An 18,362-nucleotide genomic window follows, 5' to 3' on the forward strand; every position below is an offset into this window, starting at 1 on the left:
GCTGTTTTTCACATTTATTTTGTGTTTAACTTTACAAAAATGGTAAAATAGTCCGGTTTCATATGAACATGATTTAAATATGCATATATAAATATTAAACATTGTATACATGAGCAATTATAGTAAGAAAATAGGTAGCTATCTGTACAAATGCTTTGATGCAACTCACTGCCAATAGACCTTATCTGCACATACTTTGAGTTTAGGACTTCAGTCAACACCAGAACTCCATGCAATCAGCCATTACAAATATGCCACCCACACAGACCTTTTAATCCTGTTAATAGTCCTTTGGTATTGCACAGGCTCATAGATATTAATAGAAATGTATTAATAGTTTTTGGATGGATCAGGAATTTGATTCAGACTTACAGTAAATGAGTAAGTCTACATTTATAGATGGAATATAAAGAACTGTGCACACACCCTGCCCAAAAAATACATTTCTTCCTGAGTTTATCATTGTCAAAATTGAGACAATAATGAAAGTGAAAGACTATGGCGGTGTGCTTAGCTGAGAATGTCTTGCAGTTTATATACTGTATATATACACAAATCCTCTCCAACCTAATACCCTTTTGTAGTGTACAGCATGATGGGAGCAGACACTGCTGACCTCACTTGTTTTCACTCTCCATGGGCTGGCTGTGTGTCTGAATGAGGTGGCGATGCACACTTCTTCAATGACCCCCGGCCCTCTTCACTGCCAGCTCCTGGATGTGGTGCCACAGTAACCCAGGGTCTGATTCATTGTGCTGAATCAGGGAGCTCAGGCCCTGTGCCTGGTCCAGGCTCTGCCAGTAATCTTGTGGCCACATCTGAAGCCAGCTGAAGGCACACACACACACACACACAAATGCTGTGTCATTATCACTTTGTGAACACCAATCATCCGCCAATCCACAGTTGGAAAATTACATTTCTCCATTTTCCCTTTAGACAGAGATTACATCTGGCTGTCCAATCCTGCGAAAGGTAAATACTGCTTTAACTCAATGCGGCAAATGCTAAAGGAAAGGAAAGGAGCAGCCAGACTCACCCGTCGTTGGGAGGAACGTTGTCAATGCTCCCGTAGCCAGGGGCAGGCAGAGGGCATCCCATGTGAGAGCTGTTAGCCATCCTGGGCTCAGGGGGTGGGTGCTGCCCAGGGTTGCGTCGATGGGCTCGCTCAGCCGCCAGTCGCCGGTTCTCCTGGTCGCACACAAAGCACTCGAAGCCGTTGAGGTAGTTGGGCTTGCTCATGTCGTTGACGCCCCACTCCCGGTTCTCCAACCGCTCTAGCAGGCGGCCGTTGGTGACCCGCCGCGGGTCCTTGTACTCCAGGAAGCGGGTGTATTCGGCGTCATCGGAATCCAGTGCCCGGAGGTGTTCGGCGAGCTTGCGGGGGGAGGGGAAGTCGTCGATGAGGACGGCGGAGCGGTCGTTCGGCAGCCAGTCGGCCACGGAGGATGACCCTCGGTAAACGGGGACGCAGCCCTGGTGCATCGGTCGCCACAGCTTCTCCGTCATGTAGTCCGGGCACAGCCCGTTCTCCAGGGCCAGGTGGAACTTGTAGCGGGCCACGAAACTCATGAACTGGCCGTCCTCTCCCGTGGCTGTACCCGTGTCCTCCAGACGCTCGGGCAGGGGCTTGTTGTTGAGGCACTTCCCGTACGAGTCGACCTGGGAACAGAGGCAAGGCACAAGGTTGTTGGATGAGGCATGTGTCAAGCGCTGACTGATTCTCCAAGTGCTGTCTGACATTTAATGTGAGCGTTACTACAGTATGTGAGGTGGATGTATAGATTTAGCTTGGAATATTGTGATCACAGTGATGTTGCCAGGTGTACAAGGGCATACATTAATGTGACCACAGTTTAATCATGTTATTGCAGGACAAAGACAAAATGATGTAGTGGTAGGTATTCCTCGGGTGAAGTTTAACCCGGCCGGCCTGGTCAAAATGTTGTTTTGGAACACATGTCAATACACTTTAGAGCACTGAACCGTGTGCAGGGATATGTTTCCTTTTAAGGGAGGTGACCTTTACCTCGATGTACTTCATGAGCTCCTGGACATAGCGGTCCCGGTCAGAAGGGACGTCACAGTGGGACTGCATATACAGCACCGGTGCCAGCCCCGCCCGCCGCCAGCGGTTCTTCTCCGGCAGCGAGACTGAGGGTGGGGCCAGCAGGTACTCCAGCGAGGGCAGCCACTGCAGCGTGAGCGGGTAGTCAGACTCCCGGCGGAAGGTAGCGGTGTAGTTGAAGAGTCGGATGCCTGGGGTGTGGGACAGGACATAGTTGTTCATGGGTGACTCCTCGTGGAACAGTGCCCAGGCCTGGTGGGACAGGCGGGGCAGGGGGGCCTCATACGCCCGGAAGTCCGTTCCGTAAAAGATGATGGTGGAAGTGCGGCGGTACAGCTGCACTTTGCGGTTGCGTGTGACCAGGCAGGACGAGCGGGCGCAGTCGATGCGCTCCGTGTCCCCGGGAAAGTGGGGGAACAGGCCTGCGCTCCACCACAGTAGGATGGGCAGTTCTTTGTTACCGCGGGAATCGTTGTTGCCAGGGCCGCGGTACGAGCTCACTGTTGTGAACTCCACATCAGACAGGGCACTCTGGGGCAAGAAGGCCTCCCTGTCCCCCGAGTCCACTGGTGCTTGACCCCAGCAAGACACTGCCCAAAGCAGCCCAAACAACAGGGCAACCAGCATCCTGCCCTGCACATCCATCTCTGAAATAGATAAAGATATTATAAAATAAAATAAAAAAAGTTTGAACTGAAGATCACTTGATCACTTTACATTTAGTACTGATATTTATTTTTGGACTGCATATATAAATTACGTATGCCATTCTCTATTACCAAACTAAAACAACACTGACACAATTAATATAATTGTGGGATAAATTTCTTGTTACAGTTTTACAGTTTAAAATTGGTTCGGGTCAGAAAGGATTGTCTTCAAACAAAAAAGGTTGCAAATTCACATGATGCAGTCCCTACCGGTGCGCTTAGATGTGGAAGATTTGGACGAATCAGAAACCAATGTGTTGTGTGCAAAATAAAAACATTAAAGTCGCTTTATAACGTTTGTCAGGAAAACATTTCCGATCTGGTAACAAAAACGGCACAAATTCGCCTTCGTCCACGTACCATTTCTCAAAGGGGCAACATCTATATCCCCCTGACAAAGAAAATACTATTTATATTCTTAAAATATAGCCTACAATCCGCACATCAGCATGCTCGCATTCATGCATTTTTGGAATAACCGGCACAGCAAAGAAACAAAGCCTTGGCCGAGTTTTTTTAAAGGTAACCATAAGTACATGGTTGTTCCATAGTAATTTCAGATATCTTTGGTTCAGTTTGGGAAATTACGAATTTTCTTCTTGTCCACGGAAGGCAGTTTCACAGGCACCTACATAACTGCGGCAACTGAAGAGCTAGATTGGCGTTTGCCTTCGTATGCCAGCCCATTAAACAAGACAATGCACAAGATTAGCATTTAAGAAAACAGTTATCTAACCGTTTTCACTGTGGCGCAGACATTTCTCTTCCTTACGTGCTGCCCAGGGAGTGAGGCTAACAGGAAGTGCAACGGGGAAATGGGTGGGAAATCATAGCTAACTATACATGCAGGCTGTTGTTTCGGTAATGCGAAGAAATATACTGCAAAAACGCAGATGTTTCCTGTAAAATGCTACGGGTCATGATTGATTTATATCTGCAAATATCATATCCATGTGATTAAACGGCATGTTTCAGGGGAGCTTTGAACACTTTCTGCATCGCTGTCAAGAGCATGCTCGTGCACGCTGAGGAGGCGGAAGTGGCACAACACACATCCAAATGGCTGTTCCAAATCGCCGAATCACTTGATTTACTTTTGCAAAGTGGCTACATAGTGGGCTTTATAATGGCAATACTACATGGATGCCTTCATAATGACATTATAAAAGCTACACAGGGGCCATTCAAATAGAAATACTTAATACGATTCTTGACATGTCTAAATTGGAGACAATAATTTTAAACACAATGCACCTATACTGTTCTGTCAGGACAACCGATATTCCGTCTATGATATACTGACACTGGGTTGACCGGACTACAACATACAGTAGCCCACATTCAATCATGCAGCGATAAGGACCAACAATCTGACAAAACAGTCTGACTCAAAGTACGCGCAACGCGTGAGAGTAACTGGAGCGCGCATCACCGGCGAGTGCACGTTAAATCTCAGTTTATGTTTGTGGTGGTGCGCGCCACGACATCAGCAACGTCTGTTGCCGTGCAGAATGAGGTAAATGTATGAACTTTTATAACAACGAGAATCGCTGTTAAATTTGCAGTTATAAATCATTATATTACAAAATATGAACATTCAGTTATACGTTTACCTGAGTTGCTGAAATGTGTGTTTTTTAGACAGCTAATACCAGCTAACGTAGATAGCACGTCAGCAATAAAAGCCGCACATCGACAATACCTAGCTTGCGAATAACAAATATTGTTATAGTTATTCATAGATGCACATGTGGCGACACGCTCTTGTGTATATCATAGCTAGCATTTGCGATGCCGATGGTATTATTGTTCGCTGTGTCACTAGCAAAAAAAAAAAAAAAACGTAGGCACAGGTGGATGCAATATAGTGAGCCAGAAAGAAATCAGTGTAGTGAGCGTGCGCAGTAGCAAGCCGGCTGCTTCCTGCCATATATTGTCCGCTATATGCACGCTCAGAAACCAAAAAAAAAAAAAACACTTGCCTTCTAACAACAACATTGACTCACTTCTACGTGTAACTTGTGAGCTCACTGTCCACACTCGTATGCAACTAATTTGCACAACAGCTTCAATTAAACATGAAACGCGTAAACAAGTTAAACTCAAGGGAGAAAACACAATAACGTTATAGTAGGATTTGAAAAGAGTCGCTTGTTTCACATCCTCCTTTGTAGGTCGGCACATTATATTGCTTGCTTTGATGAACACAAGTCTTTCACACGTAGTTAAAAGCGATTCGTTTTTTCATGTAGCAGGAAATGTAAGCAGTGTAGCGTGACCGGTTCTGAGTGCTGTGCCTTGACATGCATGTGCCTTAGCAGGTGGCATTGAAGCGGCCTGGCTTTCAGCCTGGGAGCGGGCCAAGATGAGCGGGAAGAGCTTGCTGTTGAAGGTGATTCTACTGGGGGACGGTGGGGTGGGGAAGAGTTCCCTAATGAATCGCTACGTGACGGACCGTTTCGACTCGCAGTCCTTCCACACCATAGGCGTAGAGTTCCTCAACCGTGACCTCGAAGTGGACGGCCGCCTGGTCACCCTGCAGATCTGGGACACGGCTGGGCAGGAGCGCTTCAAGAGCCTGCGCACGCCCTTCTACAGGGGCGCAGACTGCTGCCTGCTCACCTTTGCAGTGGATGACCTGCAGAGCTTCCACAACCTGGGCTGCTGGAAGAAGGAATTCATGTACTACTCGGACGTGCGGGACCCAGAGCGCTTCCCCTTTGTGGTGCTCGGCAACAAGGTGGACAAAGCGTCAGAGCGGGAGGTGGGTGAGGAGGAGGCGCGGGCGTGGTGCCAGGAGAACGGGGGCTGCCCCTACTTTGAGACCAGCGCGAAGGACGACACCAATGTGGGGGCGGCTTTCGAGGCTGCCGTGCGTGAAGTGCTGGCGGGCGAGGACCAACTGGACCATGCGCTGCTGAGCAGTGCCATCGATCTCCATGGCAATCGCAAGGCCCCCCGCTCCTCCTGCTGCTGAGCTCCAAACACCCCATCACACCTATAACCAGCCCCCCTCCCCTTCTCACCCACGCTGCCACAATTGTCCCTGCAGATTACCGAGTCCCAATGTTATGTGGCAGTAGTACAGGTACTAAGCCCTGCTTCAGGAACTTACTCTGAGAGTCTTGAGAGATTTTAATAATGGGTACAGTATTATTACTCCCAGTTTTTTCCACCATCATAGCCCCACATTCCCTCCAACTCTGCCTGCTTTTTACATGAGCTCTTTGCCTCTGGGGTGGGGGTTAATTAAGGCACTGCTAACCTTCGGTCTGAGGTACAGTCTCATCTATAACTGCCTTCTTGCACCCTGGCCTGCGGCACAGTAGATTCGTACTTCGATTAGCCCCGGAAACAAAGGCTCTGGTTTCACAAGGGCTCAGATGAATGCATCAGTCTGCCAATATGCCTACTTGTGGCCTAGGGGAGGGTTTCCTCTGAGGGGAAAAACTGCAGGAATTGGTAATGCGCAGTTAACGTACGGGTTTGAATTCCGGTAAGGTTCAGAAGCTACACTGTGCTTTGACCCCCGCAGCAAAAACGTCAAAGTTGTCATCTGCGGGTGAATGTGAATACCCTGACTTTTACTTTTTGCTTGGCTCTTGTACATTTAGTTTTTTAGTTGGAACAGAAAGGCTATAATGACCAATAATGGTACATGCATTGCTGTGCAAGAGTAATTGCTGTAATTTTACAGATGAAAAGGGAACTTAATTTTATTATTTTTCTATGCGTTCTAAATCAACTTCTTTCCCTGTTACATTTCTATTTATGTTTATTTAATTGTGATTACAACGTGGTACTGGGCCTTTTACCTTTTTCTTGAAATTTACAGCACTTGTTACACCTGTTGTCTTTTAAAAATTTGTTTTATTTAAATAATTTTTTTGTGAATTGTGTAAGTGCCCTCCTGTGCCTACATGGCTCTCTGTCAGTCTGTCTGTCTGTGATGCCAGGGGTTGCACTTTAGATTGCAGACATTCCAGTTTCATCACTAACCATTGCTCTTTCCACAAGGCACAACATTTGTGCCGTTTTATCACTTGGACCTGTGTGCTCCTACACCGTACCTTGGTCATTTTGATTTGTCATGGCTTTCCTGCGCATGCCAAATTACAGAACCTTGGCTGGACAGATATATTGTCTTCGGCATCCAACTGATGCAGCGAAATGTAGCATACAGTCATAAATGATCTTCAGAGACATTTTTATAATATTCCAATCCATTAACTGTCAGCTTGGCAAATACCATACCACACATATTTATCAAACACATACTTAATACTCACGTGAGAGCCCTAGCTGAAAAAAGAACATACAATTTTGTAATATCTATCCAGAAATCTGATCTTGTGAAAATTGTGAGCATGTGTTTTTTTGTTTTTGAATTCATCTTGCGCTATGGAATTGTAGAGCATTGTCAGCAAAGATGGACATTTAGCAGTGTTAATACAATAGCACAGATTTTTTAGAGATCCGACCGTTGAACCCCCTGAACTACATAAGAAATTACGGATGTTAAACGGCCGTACTAGTAGACCGCTCTTCTAATCAAAGGTACAAGTATTGTTTTTATTATTGTTATTGTGTATTATTGTTTTAACTCTTATGCTTTGGCACGACAGTCTACATGGACTGCTCTTGTTTTTAGGTGAATTATGTTTTTTGGCCAACTATCATTTCTGGTGGATGTTCTTGCAGAAGCTACAAATTCACATTAACAAGATTTGTCATCCCTTTGGCCTTGCACTAGTGCTTGCATGCAAGTTTTGCCAACATTATTGGCCTCTTTCTGGCTTTCTAATTTATGGTTCTGTTAACTTGTTACTGTTAATCTGATTCAGAATTCATAACTTGGATAAATGGGTGCAAGTTACTGGCGGGAGGTACATTGAGCATGAGAATGAGGTACCTACATTTCACTTTGTTTCCTTTGCAGATATCGCAGTGCGTACAGAGCTACTAGTCGGTACAATATTGAGTGGTTCATTGGGGGTGGGGTGTTAGCGTATTTACTGACAGTCACTATTGGTACATTCTACTGTATGGTACAGTGAGGCATTGATCTGCTGTTACAATGTTCACAGGGCTTTCTGTTACACAAGAGTACTTAATGTTCACTTAGGACCTGTGCTAAAATGTTAAGTGGGGTCACTCCTGCCTGTTTATGACATTTTTATTTCAGATTTTTTTAAATAAGCTCATTCGTGGTCAAATTGCACTTGGCTGCCTACCATATGCTACGGCTGTAAATGCCTACGAATAATCAGTAGCATATAAGTACAGTTAACCCCACCCAGACAATACTGTATGGGCTACATACAAGAGATGCATACTGACTATTAACAAAGTATTGAAGCTGAACTTTGGACTGTACGATAGATCAGTCCAGCCCCAGTTTGAACCTTTGTCCTTACATTTGGATAACATATTTAGGCCGTTACTAGTTTTTAAGTAGTTTCAAGTGATCACCGACTGCATCATGTACTAGAAGTGTTAAAAAGTAATCCTTGCCTTTTACTCAAAATTGAAGGCAAACAAAAATGAGTTAGGCCTTTCGATCTTTATGATGGGATTTGAGCACAAGTTATTTAAACCGTATCACTCACCACAAAGGTATTACAGTAAAAACATTCTTGTAAACAAAATATAAGGATATGGCATACCTGTATTTGGCTGTTCTGTTATGTTTTCCCTTCATGCCAGATGTATTGACGCTATGACTCACATCTGAATATGATCAGAAATGCAGAGTGTGTTCACAGGCATGGTTGTGTTAAAAGAAGGCCTGGTCCATATAATTTGGCCAGTTAGCCAATATTTACTGTGTATTATGGGTGAGAGGGTGCAGATAATTGTAGTTCTGTTTTGTTTTTGAGCAGAATGGGATGATAAATGCCTGTGGTCCTTCAAATTTAAGAAGGATATGACAGCCTGTGATTATTACATTACACTATGGAGATGAAGACTGTTTACAAACCTAATGCTGTCTAATATTAAATACCAACATTAATAAAAAAAAGTAAACAATGTGCGTCTTGGTTTGCATTGAATGTAATAATTGAAAATATTCATTTGAATGTGGACTTCAATTCAGAAAATTATTCCAACACTGAATTTATTAAGTTGGGAAAATATTTAACAGAGGCCATCAAATCGGAATAATAAAAAAGCAACTTAATCAGTTTTCTCCAAACAGGTCCTAGCCTATACTAGCAATATTAATTTTTTTCATAAAAAGCAAATATTCATCTAAAAAAAAAAAAAACTAACATTAAGCAGTACCATGCTGAACATACAGTAGCCACATTGCATAAAACATTGAACACTGTCTGAAAACTGAAAAGGGGCCAATCCTTCCCTAACCGTACCACATCGCCCTCTGGAGGCGAAACACAGAACATGCAGTCGCCGCAGTAAACTGATACACTCAAATGGAGGGTTTGTGAATCCCGTCAAACGTCCAGATCAGGAGGGGTGTATGGGGAGCACAGACTTCCATTTTGCTCTTTCGATAGGCTTCTGAACATCATGAACCCCTGGCTGGCCTCCGACTCCCGCTTCAATCTCTCCTTCAAGTACAAGCGACCCATAACCAGTCGCAGAAAGCACTGAATCTGTGAAAAGATGAACAGGAGGAGGGGAAGCGGCAGAACACAAGCAAAAGCCCCAAACACAAGCCTGTGGGATCACTGCAGACGCACTTAACTCATTCTGGCATGGATCACGACGTCAAACCAGCTGTCACTCATATTGTCGCCTGGAGCAACCCAAAGTTTCCATGGAAGCGTTATCATTCCTTTCAGCGATAAGTTTATTTTTGTATACACATTGAAAAAACATGCAGATGGAAAATAACTGAAATAGCCAGTCAGTTTTGGATTTTAATTCTGTCTTTCCAAAAGGTGCTGTTAATCTAACAGCCTACAAACACATTATATACTGCCAGGCCATATGTAATGTAATTTTTGTTTCTGGTGACAGCGTTTCTAAATGAAAGTAGCTGTGGGTGGCAGTTGAATACTTTAGGACACTCTACACATGAAATCTCACAAAAGCTGCCCGCTTGCCACTTTGCCATTACAACAACTCATATTGAATTTGTATGCACCACATAGTGTTTGATTAGACACCCAAGTATCAAAGCCAAGAGGAGAGAGTACTTTCCTGAAGTCAAGAGCAATGTCTGCATTTTTAAACATGCGCTTCTCCATTACGGTTTAACAGGACAATGATGCTTTCATGCAGGTATAGAGTAGTTTAGTACAATTTATTTAAAAAGACGCACAGTTACACATTAAGAAGTACTTACAATACTAATGGTAAAATCACAGTGAAAACAATGGGATGTAGTTTGAACACTGTACTATTACATGACTCATATCAAGTGCACTTCATTACCACCTACCCACATTTAAGGGAGTTACACATGGCAGCTGCCGAGCTATAGCACTACAGGACTCCGCCGCAAACGGCCCTTGAAGTGGTTTGATTCATAGGCATTTTATATAGCTACACGATCAGAGATGGAAGCTCTTCAATGCCACATACAAAAATAGACTGGATTTCCCTCCCCCCCCCCCCCCCCCACCATTTTCTTTAGACTGCTAACAATCTAGCTAAAGAACAGCGAGCACTGCCTACGTGTGTGTCCATCTGCCTCCGCGTTAAAGAAAGGAGGCGAGGTGGTTAATTCCGTCCCCTCCCCCTGATCCTGTTCCCTTCTCCATTCCTCTCCCCGAAACTGTCATTATAACAAGGCGTTTGATTCCGACATTGTGCCGGTTGGAGAAGGGCTCTATTCAGCCTCGCTGAAAGGCTTCAGGCCTGTCTTTGTGCGCCGGGCCTTTCCCACTGACCCTCACGCCGAGCCCAGTGACAGGCCGGTCATGGGACACCCCCTACAATTGCCCCTCAGACCAGCAACGCCCCGTCCTATTGTGGGAGCTGCTTTAGGGCTCGCTGGAGGCTGTGAGAAGTGATCTGGGGTAAGGATCAGACTGCAAACACAGGCAGTCTGGTGCCATGGCAACCAGATGTGAGCGATCGCCATGGCAACAAAAAGTTCACTACCGAGTTTGTCTTTTGTGCGTGCGCGCATAAAAGTGTGCAGAAAAGTGTGTGCGTCTGTGCGTGAGAGAGAGACCGTGAATTGTGGACCTTTCCCTAGCTCCCATTTGTCAACTTATTGTTTCTGGTGCATCTCATCATCTGGTACGTACATCATTTCAATAGCACAGTCTGTGGCACAAACACATAATAAATCTGGCACTGGCCGGTTTTCCCACAAACGAGAGGTACAGCTAGAAGAAACCATTTGAGAAACACATATTAAAACAAAGAGAGAGAGGACAACAACAAGACATGCGACACCCTACAACTGTCTAACAGCAATGGCAACACGATTGAACCGAAGAGCACTGTTTAAAATCTCAAAACAATAAAACAAGGTTTACAAGCAGCATCTAAAGAAAAGAAGCCACGGTGCTTATTACCGTGCCTTGTAAATGCACTCTCCAGCATCACCCTCCATTTTGAGCAGACAGCAGAGGAGTGGGGGGGGGGGGTGGAGGAGGGGGCTTTGTGTGAGGCCGGAGGCGCTAATTTCTCAGCTCTCTCTTCCAACTGAGACACAATTCATCCATGCAAGTCCCGGAGTACCCTTTGAGCATTGTAGTGCAGTAGTCCCACATGTGGAAGTTTGCAGACGTGAAGGAGGGGCGTGAGAATTTGGCGGTTCCCCTCGGGGCTGGTCAACGGGACAGTGGAGATTGCGTAGAGACCCTAACACCGCGTGCCTATGCCCTTTCTGCCCAGATACCTCAGAACAGCAAAGTTATAGGTGGTGGAGACCATGTAGGTGAGCTAGAGAAAGAAGGAAATTGATAGAATTAGGGAAAGGTGAGAGAAAGTCCTTGGTGAAGGCAGCCTTGATACTCTGTATCCCCAAAACAGAAGTAACCTGAAGAAAATGTTTGCTTTCCCCCCCCACAATGTTAAAATTGTCAACTAGACAAAGTACTACTCCTAATACCAAATGTAATGCTTTAACGCTTACTATTTTTTATATTTTAATTTTAATATAGTTCATTTTCAGAGAAGGCAACATTGTGGTTCAAGAAATCCACATTCTCACGGTCTCAAGACTGCATGCAAGTCTTACAGTTGTAAGTTTTGTGAGCTGTAAAACTGTAAGTCTGCATGCATATATGTCTGAGAAATTAGAATTTGTAATCCCACTGCCCCCGACAACTCAAAGGCAAATCACGTCACCAGAGACAAGTCACATTATTAAGACGACAAGCCAACAATTTTCCACCCTTATTTTCTCTGTGCTATGGGAGGGAGCAGGGAGTCACGAGCTAAGGCTCAAATTCCCATACTCCCACATCAAGAGGGGCTACATGCCACATCGCCCTTGTACTTACTGCATAACTCTGGCTCGGCAAAGCTCGCTGCCCGACACACCCACTTACCAGTGCCAACAGTGTGATCCCTGCTCCGGCAAAGGCGGCTATGTAGAGGTCATAGGTCAGGAAGAACTGCAATGGGACAAGAGCACAGAGTCAGTACCACCCCGCATCCCGGGGTGACTGCGTGACAATCCGCACATTATCCCTTTCCCCACAGGGCCTGCGCTGCGATTCACAGGCACAGTCACACGGAGGGCCCTTTTGTTCTTCCTCACCTCCCTCGTTTGGCAAACAGTCGACAGGGTCATTCCGCAAGCTTTTCCCGGCAATGCGTCCCAGGGCAGCAATCCTGAGAGATCAATACAGAGAATCTTTAGCTCCCTCCCCTTCTCAGCCAATATTAAAGCAGTCAGCACTGAGGAGGTCACAAAGCCCTGGCAGCCCAGTGACACTTGCCGTGTCAAAAACATTACTTTATTGTCCATGACATAACATATATATTAAATCAATATGGTACAATCTCATATTTCTGAAAGAACCTGACAAGTATTGACAGTAACCCAAAAAAAGTATTTATTTGGAAAGAGGACTCTAAATACCTATTTTGGGTTGGGTATGTCCAACAATATCATTCCTTTACTTTCTAACAGAACCAGATAAGCAGACCCGACCACAAATCCAAATCTGGCCCTGGTTTTCTTTACTCCCAGGTAATTAGCAGAACAATTAGCGCTACTGATTGGCCAGTCTTCACACATTACTCTAAGCTAAACGGAGGGTGGGGAAACCAGAAATTCTCAGACCTCGAGAACCTTGATTTGATAATCCCTGCCCTACACCATGTCAAACAATGTCAAAATATTAACCTCACTGCAATGAGACCGGTCTAAGAGAAAACTGATCAATGTGTTTGGACAGACAAGGCACACAAGACATGAGTCTAGAGTCTAGACTGATTGGCCAAACTGCCTTCACAGCTGACTCCCAGGTAAAGGGAGGGTGGAAAACCAGCAGTTCTCTGCCCTTGAGGACCTTGATTTGATGATCCCTGTATGAGAGTAAAGATGTGGGAGTCTGTGAGTCTGTGGTCTGTCCATACCATACTGCCTGGCATCTATGCACAGCTGGTTGATGCTGGTGGCCGTCTCAGACAGCTCGTCAATGGTGTGGCAGGTGGTAGCCATGTTGTAGAAGAAGTACACAGGCAGTGCTGAGATGGCGAAAACCAAGAGCCAGATGACGGCCAGGACGTAGGTCACCACGATGAACTGAGGAACGGAGAACATGGTCAACGGATTGAAGGAGATACTTTATTGAACCCTGTGGGGTCATTTGTTCTCTGCATATGGGCATTCTGGTTACTTAGGGGGCTCACCATGTGGCACCCTGGGAGCAATGTGGGGTTAAGGCCCTCACACAGCGGCCCAACAGCTGTGCGGATCTTATTGTGGCTACACCGGGGCTTGAACCACCGACCTTCCAGGTCCCAGTCATGTTACGTAAACTCATCGAAGTTAGATCACCATGTTCCGAACAGTGCAACTTGAGAGCTAACACGGCCTTCCGAATACAGGGATGTTCTGCAGTAATTTGTTGTTTTTTCTATAGTTATTGGTCCAATTCACATCACTCAAAGTGTTTTAGTGACTGAGATAGTCAATAAGCAACCACAATCATAAACCACATTCCTGACTTAACAGACTTAAACTTCTGGTGGAAGTGGCAACTTCCACGTTCTGTTCGAAACAGGGTGAGTTTACGTTACCTTAGCCACTACGCTACAGGCTGCCCCAAGATTGGAAGATATCTGTTGGTTGTGCTCTAACCTGCTTATGGCAAGAAATGGAATGGAACTGCTATGCATTAATCTGTAGTTATCATGCATTATGAATGACTTGGTGTTTGTTCTATAGAGAACTAATGTTTAACTGGTTCATGAACGTAAGTATTTGGCAGTGCATGGCAGCTCCATGCATTATGTCGTTTATAAAGCCTCTCCCAGCATACAGCAAAAACTCTTACTCCCAGCATACCATGCAGACCTGGAACCTGGGGCTGAAGGCCTCCAGATTAACGCTCTCACCGTGGTGCTGAGGCAGCGCCCGCACACCGTGCTACGGAACTCCCCGAAAGTCTGCTTGACCGCACTGGTGGTGTAAAAGCCCTCTGCCAGTAACAGGATGCAGTAGAGGAAGAAGAAAGAGGCCAGGCCATAGATAATGTACTGGAAATACTGGATACTAGAAAGAAAGGAAGATATCAGGGCATTAATGAGGGTGGAAACTTTCATCTCCTTAATCAGTTTAGATTCAGCGATAGCCGTGGCAACAATGCATAGCAAAGATAAAAGAACTATGCAAGATGGGTGCACGTGCTAAGGTTTGGCACTTCTGTTGTAGACTTTGAGAAATGTACAGTGCCCACCTAACCTAATTTGATTATGAATAATATCCAGGTGTATGAATGAGTAATGTGGCTACATAAATTGCCCTAAATAAATACATCTGCAGCGAGCAAAAAGAAACAAACGTCATCAGTATCAGGACCCCGAGTTTCTTTGTTTCTTTGTTTGTTTTTCGCCCGGTTTTTAGACATTTTCCGGAGAGTTCTGGAGCAGGGCATGTGACCTCAGCATGCAAGGGACTCACAGGTAGGCCAGGGTGATGTAGTCCTGCAGGTTGCGGGCGAAGTATGTTTCGATGAGCCGCTCCGTCTCAGCCAGCGCCTGGTGCCCACAGCCGCAGAACAGCGCGATGCCCGAGAAGCACATCAGGGTGGCCACCAGGGACGTGTAGGGCACCCCACCCAAGCAGCGCACACAGCAGTCATAACAACCTGGGGGTCAGGGCAAGAAAGGCATTCTGTGTCAACGGACCGCACCGACATGCAGCATTCAGCACTTACACAAGGACACAAAGAGAAACAGAGAAAGACAGGGACACGGAGCGAGAAAAGGAAATAAGGACCAGAAAGAAGGTGTATTCTTATCATTATAGAGAGAGTAACACACTTTCTGTTCCACACATCATTCACATTTGCAAGGTACACTGCTGCTGAGAATGTACAAGCAGAGCTGCTTTACTCCCCGAGGGCTATAATCCAGCAGGTTGCTGGAACTGCAAAGTCCTCTATGAATCTGCTAACTCTCTCACAGCTGGGAAGTTACACTTGTTCAATCGAGACGATGATTAGTTGAATCAGGTGGCTCTGCGCACAGCTGGGGAGGAACTCTGAAGGCAAGGCGCTCCTCTGTGACCGGGGTTAAGAAGCTGTGCTTGACGCCGATCCATTCCAATGAGTATATTCTCAGAGTACATACCCAGCACTCTGCAGCGCACATTATAAAACACCCCCTGCCGATGTACCCTGACTGCACAGCTGTTTAAGAAGCAGCTCCAGCGGAAAACAACGTCGCTGAAGCCGTGACTGCATTACTTGTTGGAGGAGCGGGTTTGTCCAACGGGACGAGGAGAACACACGGCCTCTGATCCGTGGAATCGAGGGCGTCCGGTTTCAGTCCTTTGTCGCTTTCCATCTTCCAGGCCGAAAAAGAGGACGACAAACAACGGATACCGAAGATTACAGGGTTCTTTGGATAAAACTCTCTCGATTCATCCTGCGCACACCCACCTGTGCGGCTCTTGGAAAGCGGTCACAGGGCTCTTATGTGTTCAATGAGCAGGCCCTCAGTCCCAGAATGCCTGCCGACAGGGCGGAGCTTTCGCCGATTGTGGAGAGTAGCCTGTACCAATAGCGGCACTGCCCTACTCTGTCAATGGCATCCTCAGAGCAACAGGAGTGTGAGAAAAGATGGGAGGCCCTGGGAGAGCGCCTCCTTTTGTGGAATGGGGGAGACAATGCCTTTTGTCCCCATGCATTATGAGAGGAACAAGGGTCAGCAATGTCAAGTAAACAAAAGGCCAGAGCCTGCCTCCCTCCTGCATGCCGGCGAACAAACACACTTTTGACGGGCTGGTGGGGGGCAGGACTGGCAACGTCACGGACGGCCGTGGCCAGGGTGCAGGCAGGCCGGGACTGGTACAGCTACAGTTGGCCTTGCTCCCTGTAAGGGTGGAGACTCCATGGTGCACGTGCAGACAGCATTCATCCAGGCCTCTGGGTAGCCCACTCTTTCCCGAAATTGCATAATCAGTACAAAGAACACATTTTTGGTCCCTGATATCAAAATGGCAGATCGTGTTTTCAATGTTATGTGTGGGTTTGGAAAGACCATGCTGTGAATAGAGCTACAGTATGAATAAAGGACCTTCACTTGAAGTACAAAATATCTTAACAGTGCACACTTAGCCCATGGTTAGATACAGTGCTGGATACTGGGGAAAATTTTGTCAGTATTTTGTGTATTTGAATAAATACTGCTACAATTCTGAAAATGGTTTATCCAAGAATGAAAACATAACCTGAAACATGACAGTATGTAAACGCCATCACAACCATTGTGTTAACAGCTGAAGTGGGGAAAAATATTTACTATGACACACTGAATAAAGCATAGACATTACAAGATGATGTCAATATCATAGGTCACCAGTATTTTTTTAAATTTAAGGATAATAGCTATATACACATATATAATAGTTATACTGTATATGCATATACTTAACAACAGTTATTTTAACTTAATAACAAAACACAAACACAAGCACAAGCACAAGCACAAGCACAGAGCAATATCAGATGGGTCAACTGGAAGACAACCGAATTCTAATTAAACTGGTGAAAAAGTTTCCAGGTCACAAGTTTTAATTTCACACCTGACGGACCTCAGGTGACCTTTCACACTGACCTCTATGGCATAAAATGCAAAGGAGAACAATTGAAATGGTTTTACTTTACAAAAAAAATACTTTTTAAAAACACCATTATAAAACATCTGAAACAAACCGCACAGGTTTCCTGTTCGGAACAACCTCCATATTAGCAAACCTAGACAACGAACGCCATTAGCCTAACTGATTTAAATTAGTCAGCATCAACTACAAAACCTTAAATCTCGTTACGACTCCTAACAATGAGCAGGACTTGCACAGTAATATAAATATGTAATCAGCACGTAATACTCAAACCGGCGGGCACCGAATCTTTAAAAAGGTTGTCCCACAATTTCATGCTGCTGCTTAACGTTAGTTGCTTTGCATCATCCCGATACCTATCTGAATGTAGTACATTAAACGGTAAAAGTTAAAACCTAGTTTAAGTAGGCTACATATGATTACCGTGAATATGTTTTAGACCAGTCATTTACTTACCCATGTTCCAAGCCTATGAGGTTATTGCTAGCTTTACTCGCCTCTGCACCGGAATCTATTCCAGCTATAATACGCGAGACTTGTCTCCAACTCTTCACTATCAATGTCACTCCTTCTTCTGTTTCACCAACAATGAACATACTCCGTAGATCGCAGAGAGTCGAATCTTAAAGACACAATGTCGCTTTTCAATGGACTGCCGGCCCACACTAGAACAGCCCGGGTTCAAGATGGGGAACAATAGTGAGGTCAAGGTCTCTTGCGCCTCAAAAATTTTACTCAGTTCATTGTAAGTAACCAGCAGCACGCCTATTTGCATACGGCTCCTCACCAATCTTAAAATGACAACATAAAATGGGGAAAAGAAACTACATTACTTGTGCAATTTAGTTAAGGAACCATTTCCACAGGGTTTACCATGATACAACAAACTGCTCCTCCCATCAGATATTGCTGAGCTGTTTTCAGTTGCTTGCATGCACTCTAGTCGTTTAACTTCATTTTAGCCAGGCCTATTTGAAAAATGTATACTTAGTTTTAAATGTATGGCATGCAGCTGGTGATATTTCATACCACTGACCTTACTTTTGTTAAATTATGTTCTCATAATGCCAACAGTCTATATTGCATTTATTTATAAAGGCTAGTTGATATGGCTCCAGGTGTTTTACAGATCAAACGAGGCAAATATAAAGACAAGGCAGGACATAGAAAACAACAATCAAGGTCATTAAAACAAATGCAACTAAAAGGCCGTATACACCAGCAATAAGTCTAAAAGGGCACATTTTCAAAACAGATTTGAAAATGGTTGATTCCTCTGGTATTTCCAGGCCTGGCATTTCATAGCTAAGAGCCTGCACTGAGATCGAGCAGGCCGATCACTTTTAGCTTTTACCTT

The 18,362-nt window shown here is 45.1% G+C and overlaps 3 protein-coding genes across 7 annotated transcripts; 1 reads left to right on the forward strand and 2 right to left on the reverse strand.

Moving 5' to 3' along the window:
* Positions 1 to 2: 2 nt before the first annotated feature.
* Positions 3 to 4,501, reverse strand: fut11 (fucosyltransferase 11 (alpha (1,3) fucosyltransferase)). Of its 2 annotated transcripts, none has more exons than XM_061235330.1 (4): positions 4,392 to 4,501; positions 2,030 to 2,715; positions 1,040 to 1,662; positions 3 to 828 (listed from the first exon to the last, which is right to left on the reverse strand). In XM_061235330.1, the coding sequence occupies exons 2-4, from the start codon at positions 2,711 to 2,713 to the stop codon at positions 681 to 683; spliced, it is 1,455 nt and encodes a 484-aa protein (XP_061091314.1). In that variant the 5' UTR covers positions 2,714 to 2,715; positions 4,392 to 4,501; the 3' UTR covers positions 3 to 680. The 2 variants fall into 2 exon arrangements, with proteins under 2 accessions (XP_061091314.1, XP_061091315.1); XM_061235331.1 differs by lacking the exon at positions 4,392 to 4,501 and adding an exon at positions 3,515 to 3,613.
* On the forward strand, positions 4,211 to 8,880 carry rab9b (RAB9B, member RAS oncogene family). 2 transcript variants are annotated; one of them, XM_061235336.1, is made up of 2 exons: positions 4,211 to 4,294; positions 5,097 to 8,880. In XM_061235336.1, exon 2 carries the CDS (start codon positions 5,144 to 5,146, stop codon positions 5,753 to 5,755), a length of 612 nt encoding a protein of 203 aa, XP_061091320.1. In that variant the 5' UTR covers positions 4,211 to 4,294; positions 5,097 to 5,143; the 3' UTR covers positions 5,756 to 8,880. The 2 variants fall into 2 exon arrangements, with proteins under 2 accessions (XP_061091320.1, XP_061091321.1); XM_061235337.1 differs by having other exon boundaries at positions 4,216 to 4,294; positions 5,100 to 8,880.
* plp1a (proteolipid protein 1a) lies at positions 8,871 to 17,768 on the reverse strand. Of its 3 annotated transcripts, none has more exons than XM_061235335.1 (7): positions 17,462 to 17,768; positions 14,840 to 15,026; positions 14,275 to 14,431; positions 13,291 to 13,459; positions 12,467 to 12,540; positions 12,255 to 12,320; positions 8,871 to 9,395 (listed from the first exon to the last, which is right to left on the reverse strand). In XM_061235335.1, the coding sequence occupies exons 1-7, from the start codon at positions 17,463 to 17,465 to the stop codon at positions 9,234 to 9,236; spliced, it is 819 nt and encodes a 272-aa protein (XP_061091319.1). In that variant the 5' UTR covers positions 17,466 to 17,768; the 3' UTR covers positions 8,871 to 9,233. The 3 variants fall into 3 exon arrangements, with proteins under 3 accessions (XP_061091319.1, XP_061091316.1, XP_061091318.1); XM_061235332.1 differs by lacking the exon at positions 17,462 to 17,768 and adding an exon at positions 15,627 to 16,315; XM_061235334.1 differs by lacking the exons at positions 8,871 to 9,395; positions 17,462 to 17,768 and adding exons at positions 10,030 to 11,643; positions 15,627 to 16,302.
* Between the last annotated feature and the right edge of the window lie 594 nt (positions 17,769 to 18,362).

The sequence above is a fragment of the Conger conger genome, chromosome 3, assembly GCF_963514075.1.
Source record: "Conger conger chromosome 3, fConCon1.1, whole genome shotgun sequence".
Classification (NCBI taxonomy): Eukaryota; Metazoa; Chordata; class Actinopteri; order Anguilliformes; family Congridae; genus Conger; species Conger conger.

Excerpts from the sequence above, each read along its gene's own strand:
- fut11 (XM_061235330.1), bottom strand. The coding sequence starts at position 2,713 with ATGGATGTGCAGGGCAGGATGCTGGTTGCCCTGTTGTTTGGGCTGCTT. Across the intron at positions 1,663-2,029 it reads AGCTCATGAAGTACATCGAG|GTCGACTCGTACGGGAAGTG; the intron begins GTAAAGGTCACC and ends CTCTGTTCCCAG. Across the intron at positions 829-1,039 it reads AACGTTCCTCCCAACGACGG|CTGGCTTCAGATGTGGCCAC; the intron begins GTGAGTCTGGCT and ends GTGTGCCTTCAG.
- rab9b (XM_061235336.1), top strand. The coding sequence starts at position 5,144 with ATGAGCGGGAAGAGCTTGCTGTTGAAGGTGATTCTACTGGGGGACGGT.
- plp1a (XM_061235332.1), bottom strand. The coding sequence starts at position 15,726 with ATGGAAAGCGACAAAGGACTGAAACCGGACGCCCTCGATTCCACGGAT. Across the intron at positions 14,432-14,839 it reads TACATCACCCTGGCCTACCT|TATCCAGTATTTCCAGTACA; the intron begins GTGAGTCCCTTG and ends CTTTCTTTCTAG. Across the intron at positions 13,460-14,274 it reads GGCGCTGCCTCAGCACCACG|TTCATCGTGGTGACCTACGT; the intron begins GTGAGAGCGTTA and ends TCCGTTCCTCAG.